General features: G+C 41.5%; 1 protein-coding gene and 1 non-coding gene across 2 annotated transcripts; both read right to left on the reverse strand.

Moving 5' to 3' along the window:
* Positions 1 to 211: 211 nt before the first annotated feature.
* On the reverse strand, positions 212 to 565 carry LOC132234098 (large ribosomal subunit protein uL16-like). Its single transcript, XM_059695144.1, has one exon. The coding sequence runs from the start codon at positions 554 to 556 to the stop codon at positions 254 to 256; it is 303 nt and encodes a 100-aa protein (XP_059551127.1). The 5' UTR covers positions 557 to 565; the 3' UTR covers positions 212 to 253.
* A 51-nt stretch (positions 566 to 616) lies between these two features.
* On the reverse strand, positions 617 to 751 carry LOC132236288 (small nucleolar RNA SNORA70). Its single transcript, XR_009453237.1, has one exon. It is a non-coding gene; the product is annotated as a small nucleolar RNA SNORA70 (small nucleolar RNA).
* Positions 752 to 9,117: the final 8,366 nt, after the last annotated feature.

The following is a 9,117-nucleotide window of genomic DNA, read 5'->3' on the forward strand; positions in this document are numbered from 1 at the left end:
CCCATAACAATACCCATGGGGGGAGGTAATGGGGGCGCACAAACATTCAGTCCATAACAATACCCATGGCACCTAGCACAATGTTAAACACATAGTAGATAAGCAACAGGTACATGTTGAATTGAACTGAATTATAAAGACTTGGTTACCATAAATTTTATTGGCCTCTGGCAATAGCTATCAGATTTGCCTACTTTTTTTTATAGAAAGTTGATTTATTGGTGAGTGTAAAGTGGGGGCAGCACCAAGACTCTCATGAGTGTAGGGCTTGCCATTTGTCCAGGGGACCACGATTAGGGATGTATTTGACCCCACAGCCATCTGGGATGAGGTGCTTCTTGGCCACCATGTCTTCAAACTCATCCACATTAAACTTAGTAAAGCCCCACTTCTTGGAGATGTGGATCTTCTGGCAGCCAGGGAACTTGAACTTGGCTCTGTGTAGCGACTCGATCACATGCTCCTTGTTCTGCAGCTTGGTGCGGATGGACATGATGACTTGGCCATTGTGGACTCTGGCCACTGTGCCTTGGCGCTTTCCAAAGGCACCCCGCATGCCTGTTTGGAGGCTAGATTGGGGGCAGCATGAGTTCAGACATGAGTGTCCACCAGAAAGGGCTGTATCCAAGGTCCCTTAAGGCAACCCTTACTAGCAGCAGGTTGTGTCCACTACCAAGGATGCTGCTGTTTGCAGCCATTGCACACCAGGCCCCCATGGCGAAAAGAGCATGGTCGGCTTCATTGGCTGCAGTGCCTATCTTTTACTAAGCTATCATGAAGAAGTCGCCATTCCTTGCCCTGGAGGAAAGGGGAAACAAATATGCACAAATAAACTGTAAAAATCAAACTGGGCCCTTGTAGAGGTGTAAACAAAGTGCTCCAGAATCGCAGAAGACAGGAGCAATCTGCATGTTTAGCACCAGAGCACTGATAGGGCTCAGTAAATATTTCTGATGGATTCAATGACTTTCGTATTTTATAGTTTTTGCAGTCACTAGAACAGAATGTGATACATGCTCCAGAAATGTCTGTGGAATGAATAAGTCAACTCTCAAGATAAACGTTAGTGCTCTCCCAGCGTCACAGGCCAGGAGCATACCCCGCTGTGTGGTGGACTCTCTTGTTCCTAAAGTTCTTAGTTGAATCCATAGCAGGAATTTGCCTTTAAAGAAGGCGGGTCAGGACTTTGTTCCTGTGTCCGGAAGTTGAGATTCTGTTGAGTGACTACATCACGTTTCCCTTAAAGAGTAAACAATATGTTCTGTATTATCTGATCATTCTCAGGCATCTGCTCAGCAAACTGCATCCCTAGGGACTGAATTTACTTAGTTCCTACTAGAGGTCCCAAGTTTGATATAGTAGAAGGCAGTAGGTGGAGTTTCTCATGTTCCAGCTAACACGGCTCACAAGTCCACCAACACAGCTTCCTTCCTTTGAGCTCTGGGACTGCTGAGAAGCCCGGGGCTGAGTAAAGAACCTCATCTTTAATGAGGAAGTTGACTTCCCTTGCCCAAGGGATTGGTGCTCCATAAGAAGAAAATGATTTATTTCTGGTATATCGGGAAAGGACAAAACGATGTGAGACATGAGCATCTAAAAGGCCATCAGAGTGGACACGAGAATGACAGCCAAGAGTTAGGGTGCTGCCATTTAGCTAACTGCACAACTCTGGGCAATTCAGAATGTAGGCGTCAGTTCTTTTTGTAGAACAAACAGATTATCTAGTTTACCTCAGATCGTTCTAGCTTAAATATTCATCTCACTGTGTTTTTTACCTATTTGTTATTAGTCCCTCACAGGAGTATGCCTATCTGGCCAATATTTTTCCTGCTTGCTCATGTTTCTGGCTAATGTCTCATCATTTTCCACATCCTTATGCGATTTCTAGCAAATCCTAATATCAGTCTGGTTTCTAAAGCATGTAACTAATCTCTAGTTCACTTTGTTTCAACTGCTACATTTCAGAATCAGCCCTAATTATCCAGACTATAAATTCAAGACTCTAAACCATAAACAAAGGAATTTTCGTAATTAGAACCATCTCATTGCTGGACTCACTAGAGTTCAGAGAGGTCAGAACTATTGAAGCCCAACTATTGAAGACTTTGAGGCCTCCAGGGTCACCTGGCCCAGATGGTTGGTATTTTTAGAAACTGGTATAGAGTTACTAATGAGAAATGTGAGAGTGATAAAATTACTTCCAGCAGTATTTGCTGGCTGAACTGAATAATCTTGAAGCCTGTTTTGTGTTGTGGTGACGACAGGTGAACCAAGTGTATAGTAGCGTGGGATTTGACGCAAAAGCTTCTGGGTGGAGCTGATCTTTTTTTAAATCCTCACCCAAAGCTATGTTTTATTGATTTTAGAGAGAAGAAGGGAGACAGGGAGAGAGAGAAACATCTATCAGTTGCCTCCCAGGTGTGCCCCGACCTGGGTTGAACCTGCAACCTAGGCATGTGCCCTATCTGGAAATTGAACCCTCAACCTTGTGGTATATGGACAACACTCCAACCCACTGAGTCACCAAACCAAGGCTGGATGGGGTTGATCTTAAACACCCAAGGAACACACTCTTTCTAGGAGCTATTATGGTGTCTTTGGTGTTTGGAGGGTTGTAGCATCAGGGGAACAGGATTCTCAGTCTGGGATCTCAGGAGGACTCTTTCTTAATGAACTAATGGCAGCAGAGATGGCCAGGCCAGCAGTGAGGAGGGACACAAGTCCTGGTGTAGCTGCCAGTCTCAGGATAGATAGGAAACACAGAGATGTGAGCACCTGAAAGGCCATCCATACGAACATACGTTAATAGGCCATAAGGTCTCATAGAAAATCTCAGAAAACTTTAATGACAATTCTTAGTTTGTTGGAGTTGTTTTTGTTTTTTCTTTGTTTTAGACAATCTTTCAGGAAATCAAAACTTTCCATTATTGACAGAACCTAGACACAGAACCTACACAGAACCTAGAGACAGAACCTAGAGACTGAACATGGCAAAAGAACCTAGTGACAGAACCTGGCTGGAGAACCTAGCGAGGGAACATGGCTACAGAACCTGGCTGGAGAACCTAGCAAGAGAACATGGACACAGAACCTGGCTGGAGATCCTAACCAGAACTTCGCTGGAGATCCTGACCAGAACTTGGCTAGAGAACCCTACTGTGCTGATCAACTGTACGCTGCCTCTGAGTCTTTCCCTCTTCGCTGACTCCATCCACACCTTTGGGGACCCCTGGACCTGCTGGGGTTGGACCCCAGCAGATGTTTAGCTCTCTCTCACCTTCCGCCCTCTGAAATCAATAAAAACACATTTAAAAAAAAACTTTCCATTATTAATCATAACAGTAACTATCATCTACTGAGAGCCTAACATAGTCTAGGCCTGTGATGTCTAATACAGGCACCACATGGGATTATTTAAATGCAAATTAAATAAAGTTAAAAATTCAGTTCCTTAGTCACACTAGCTACATTGCAAATAATCACTACTCACATATGACTAGTAACTACCATATAAGGTGGTCAGAATAGGGAATCTTCATTATTGCAGAACATTCTATTAGACACTCCTACAGGTACTCTCTAAATGTCTTGTGGGCATTGATCTTAATCCTCCTCACACCTCGGTATAGTAAATATTTTCACCTCATTTTGCTGCTAAGGAAACCCAATCTCAGGAATGATTTGGCCAAGTTCATGAACAGAGTAAGGCAGAGGTAGGACACAATTTTAAGTTGATCTGGTTCCTAAACCCCTTGTACCATGTTTCTTGATTCCAGTTTCTCATAATGAACCCTCCTTTTTCAAAAAGTCCTTCGAAAGGATATTCACCAAAGAACAGAACTATCACTGAGCTATTGAGAAGTCAAGCAGTCAGTCAAACTACCAAGGTGAGGGGTAAGTTGTCAGTAATGCGGCATAGGTGTGTCAGGATGCTTATGAGTAAATATACCCTTTCACGGTTAGGCAAACTAGCTTTGGCAGCTGTCACACTTTACCTGATAGTTCATAGTCCAATAATGAAGACATCATTCTAATGTGCTCCTAATGTCAACAAGCCTTAACCTGTCATTGGCTATCACCTATAAGCGATGAGAAATAAGCGAAAATTATGACTCCGTCTGATAGAAATTCATGTTTTGTCTAGAGCAGGAAGGCTGTGTATATCGTTCTAAAATGTACCTCAAGAAAGTGTTTTTAAAGAACTGGATGGAAAGACTCCAGACATGGGAAACTAAGTTCATTGAAGAAATGGATAGCCTTTAGTGAAGGGAGAACAAATGTGAGAGTTTTTGCCAATGGAATGGTGTAGGTGGGATTGTGATTGGAGGAACTAGTCTGTGTTTCCCAAGGGCAGGACCAAGCTTTGTCATTTTTTTACTTCTACGCCATGTGCATGTTGCTGGCATACAGTAGTTGCTCATTAATTATTTCTTGAATTGACCAATTGTAAGAATTTCCTGTCCTCATAAATCCTGACAAAACAATTAGAATAATGGGATAGATGATACGATGTGGCATTTTGGTCAACTTTTGGATAAGAGCAGCCTTGCTCTTCTCCAATATCTGCAACACACGTGTCTTTGATATTGTGCTCAGTTTACGTGGCTAACACGTATTGTGGTTAACCCTCACAAACTCACTTGGAAGACAAGCTTCACCCCAAACCCCAGAGGTGCACAGCCTTCAAAGTCAGCAGAACTCAGCTCCCATGGAGTCTGTGTACCCCACCTCAGTCGCCCATACGATGATCTGAGTACAGACTGTAAGTCCTTGAAGTTTGGGTGTCTGCCCTGGAAGGCAATTTGGACAGAAATTACCTCAGCTGTACTCAGACATGAGAGAGGACAACTTGTTTTTGATACAGGGAATAGGAACCAAGCCAGAGGGCAGTGGAGGGAATGGAGTAACCAGAGGGAAACACTCTGTCTTGCCAACTTTTTTCTACCTCTAGGCAAGCAGTCATCTTCAAAGCCACTTCCTTTCAAGGTTACAATGATAGGAGGCAGATCCTGCCTTACCCCTGCGTGCCATGGAGACTCATACCTGATATTAATAGGACATTATCAGCCCAGGTGCCAGGCTTGGTGACTCACAAGGGAACAAAACCGTGGCACGTGTTGGGTGGTTGTGAGCTTTCCCAGAGATCAAATCCCAGAGCTGTGAACTTGTGCTCTGAGTCTGGGTAGGAAAGTTTTTCTCTTTTTCCAGAAGGGCTGCCTTAATGTCTCCAAGTCAGGGAACAAGGCCAGTGCCTGGGGATTGATCAACGAGTGATTTAACGGTTCCCTCTACCTCAGGTTGTAGGGGACATGGATAAAGAAGGATCCGTAACAACACAAAAAATGTTATAGGGATGAGAAGGAAGGAAAGTTCTCTTTAGCAACTCTTAGTCTCTGCTCGTTTTTAAATTTCTCTATAGAGCATTTTTGTGCTACGTCAGTACATTTATAAAGCTGCTTGGTCATGCTGGGGATGTGTTTCAGTTCATTCATTTAACAACCCTTGAGCCTCATTCCCTAACGTCTGGCCATCCAGGTCCTATGTGCGCACACAGGAGGGCTTGTACACTAGCGACACTAACACTGGGGGTGGAACGTGGAGAAGGTTCCCCAGGGAGAGATGTCTGAAATAAAATAGACGCAGTTGTAGCAATTAAACAGGGAAGGGAATTCTATGCCATGGGAGAAGCATATGCAAAAGCCTATACGTGAGAGCATGAATATTCAGGGAAAAGAGGTTCACAGTGACTGGAGCATAAGACATAGAAGTGGGAGCATTACGGATGCTGATGGAGAGATGGGAAGGCCCACATACACCCAGCAGCTCACATCAGCTGAATACTGGTATGAATCCAACACTTTCTGTGAATGGTTTCACTTACTATTCACCCTAGGAAGTAGTTACTATTATTTTCTCTAATTTTAAAGATAAGGAAACCATGGCTTAGTGAATTTATATGATTTGCCTGTGATCATTGTTCTGGAGTTAATTAACGAGAGCACCAGACATAATTAAGTTAGTTCTGGAATTGTTGGTCAAAACCAAATCTTAACCAAGCCCACTGAGCCCCAATGCCTTATGCTTTGGTTAAAAAGATTACCAACTAATATTAGAATTTAATTATATAATGCATTCCTTTATTCCTTCAGTAATGAAGTCACCCTATATTTATTATCTGTGATGTGTTAACTCTATTGTAGACACTAGGAATAAGCCAGTGAGCAAAACATACATTTTGCCTTCATGGAATCTACATTTCTAATTAGGAGAGTCAGGCGGTTAAAATTAAAAATAGAATAAACAGAATTAGGGTTTCTTTTTATGAACAGAACTCTTTAATTTTAATATAGTTAAGTATATCCATCTTTTCATATAATCAATTTGAGAATATTTTCCTACCTTAAAGTCTAAAAGATATTTATTTCCAACTACAGTTATTTCCCAATATTTTGAAAACTTTAAATCTACAGAAATATTATACGAACAGTACAAAGGCTAAATTCAGCTAGATTTGTGAATTTGTCAATATTTTGCCATATGTAAAAAGTATTATTACTACTATTATTATTAGTTTTCTGAACCATTTGGAAATAAATGGCAGGCATTAAACACTTTACCTTTAAATTGTTAAGTATATGTTTCCCACATTCTTGTAATAACCCACAATGCAACTGCAATACTCAAGAAATGTTCCACTAACACTATTTTATTATCCAATATTCATTTCATATTCTAATTTTTTAAAATATATCAAAAATGTTTTATATACAGGGTGGGGCAAAAGTCAATTTACAGTTGTGAGTACATGAAACAGAGTATATTCTTGTATTATTATTTATTAATTATTGTATTATTTTCCATACAAGCAACTGTAAACCTATTTTTGCCCCACCCTGTATATGAATCTATGTATATTTGGCTTTAGAGTGCAATCAGGGATCACATATTGCATTTACTTGTAATGATCCTTTAGGCTTCTTTAATTAAGAATCCAGACCAATTGCTTTGCAGAATGTCTCTCTATATGGATTTTTCTGATTGTTTCCTCTGTTTAGATTCAAGCTAGTATTTGTTCCTGATCTTACTGGCAATCACAGATCCATGATAAAAGCTCCCATCTCCTATGGGACTTCTATTAAAAACTCAAGTTCCTTTTCAGTCATGGCATTAATTCGGGCACAGGTTAAGCTCCTGTAAGAAAGAGACTCACAATTTTCAAGCTGAAACAAGGTAGACTTCAATTTCTCTCTCACATAAAAGTCCACAGATGAGCAGTCTACAGTCCAAGTGAGGAGGAAACTGGTCTTACAAGGTGTCTCAGGCCATAAAAACTGAACAATGCACTGCCCTTGGGGGGTGGGGGGAAGGTCGTTATTGATGGCCCAGGACAGATCATCAGATATGGCCTGGGGGCCCCCAACACCTGGGGGCCTTCCTGTAAGCCCATGAAAGGGGGCGGAACCATATCTGCAAGACAAAGACCCCAGAAGGTTATGAAAAGTGAAGCCCTCTGCGTGTTACTTCACTCTGATTTGGAAATTATTCCCGGAGTTCACTAGTGTTAATAAACGTGGTCCCTCCCATTCTCTAGGAAGCGTGCTTGGTATTTCTTTGGTCTTCTGCAACACTAGTAGAGTGGCTCTGCTCCATAAAGTCATCCAGGAACCCAGGTTCCTTCCATCTTGTTGCTCCATCATTGTCATTGCTGCGTTTGTCTTTCTCAAAGGCAAAGCTGCTTCGCTAGCGCCACATCTGAATTTCAGCATACAGGAAGGGGAAAAGAAGATACAGTGCACGTAATTTGTCCCTTTTAAAGAATGAAGATCTAGAAGTTGCTATTGTAACTTGCACTCATTGACCAGACCCCACATTTAGGCACAAAGGAGGCTGAGGACGGCAATCAGTAGCTGGGGAGCCAATTACCCTGCTAAAACTCCATAAAAGGAAGAAAGAGAGAGTGGACACTCACGGGCCATTAGTGGTCTACAGTCATCCACTAAGTTGTTATTTCCTTTAGTGAAGACTCAATACATGAACCAGTGGATTCAGCTCATTAACCTCTTTCTTTAGGTTATTATTCACGATACTTACTTACATGTTTTTTTTGGGGGGGGGGGGAGGTAAAGCTCTTTAGAATTCTCTTAACATAGTTTTAAAATATCAAAACTTTTCAGCAAAAAAAAAAAAAAAAAAATTCAAAAAAATATCTTAGTTCCAAGAATGGAGGGTTGTCATCTCAGAAGGTGTTGGTATAGTTCTATATTCTCAAATACAATTCAATGGGGATGTCAAAGTTAATTCCAAAAGCATAAACAAATTGTTTTCATACCAAAATTCAGGTTTTTCACTTTTCATTTATTCATGGGGAAACTTAGGGGTGAGGAGGAAGATATGTATTTAGTTGACTTACTTAATGTACAAAAGGCATAAACACACTGAGAGGTAGCTATACTATAGCATGATAATGTCAAAAGTGACCTTGGAGGGTACTTAAACTTCTTTCTCATTTTATGTGTGATGAAGATTGTAGATGCCTCACGGCTAGTTAGCGGTTATAAATATTTCTCTTTACCGGGTCCAGCGCGGCTAGAGAGCTGTCCGGTTCCTGAGTAGGGGCAGCTGGGGATTGAGAAAATGAAAGAAAGAGACAGACACAGAGATAGAAGGAAAAAGCTGGGGTCAGGTGGGACAGCTGTCCTCTGATGGAGAGACAGTGACCCAGAGCCAATACAACACGTTTATTTTATACAGCAAAATACCAGGAAGTTTTACTAAAGCCCAAGACAAAGGAGATTATGTGAATTCTTTTTTTTAAAATATATTTTATTGATTTTTTTACAGAGAGGAAGGGAGAGAGATAGAGAGTTAGAAACATCAATGAGAGAGAAACATCGATCAGCTGTCTCTTGCACATCTCCCACTGGGGATGTGCCCGCAACTCAGGTACATGCCCTTGACTGGAATCGAACCTGGTACCTTTCAGTCTGCAGGCTGACGCTCTATCCACTGAGCCAAACCATTTCAGCTATGTGAATTCTTGTGGCTTCTTTGTAATCATCACTTCTGGGTGGGCCCGGATAATTGTGTTTGTTCCTAGTGCTTAGCTGGATTTAGATA

This window comes from Myotis daubentonii, chromosome 5 (genome assembly GCF_963259705.1).
Source record: "Myotis daubentonii chromosome 5, mMyoDau2.1, whole genome shotgun sequence".
NCBI classification, from domain to species: domain Eukaryota; kingdom Metazoa; phylum Chordata; class Mammalia; order Chiroptera; family Vespertilionidae; genus Myotis; species Myotis daubentonii.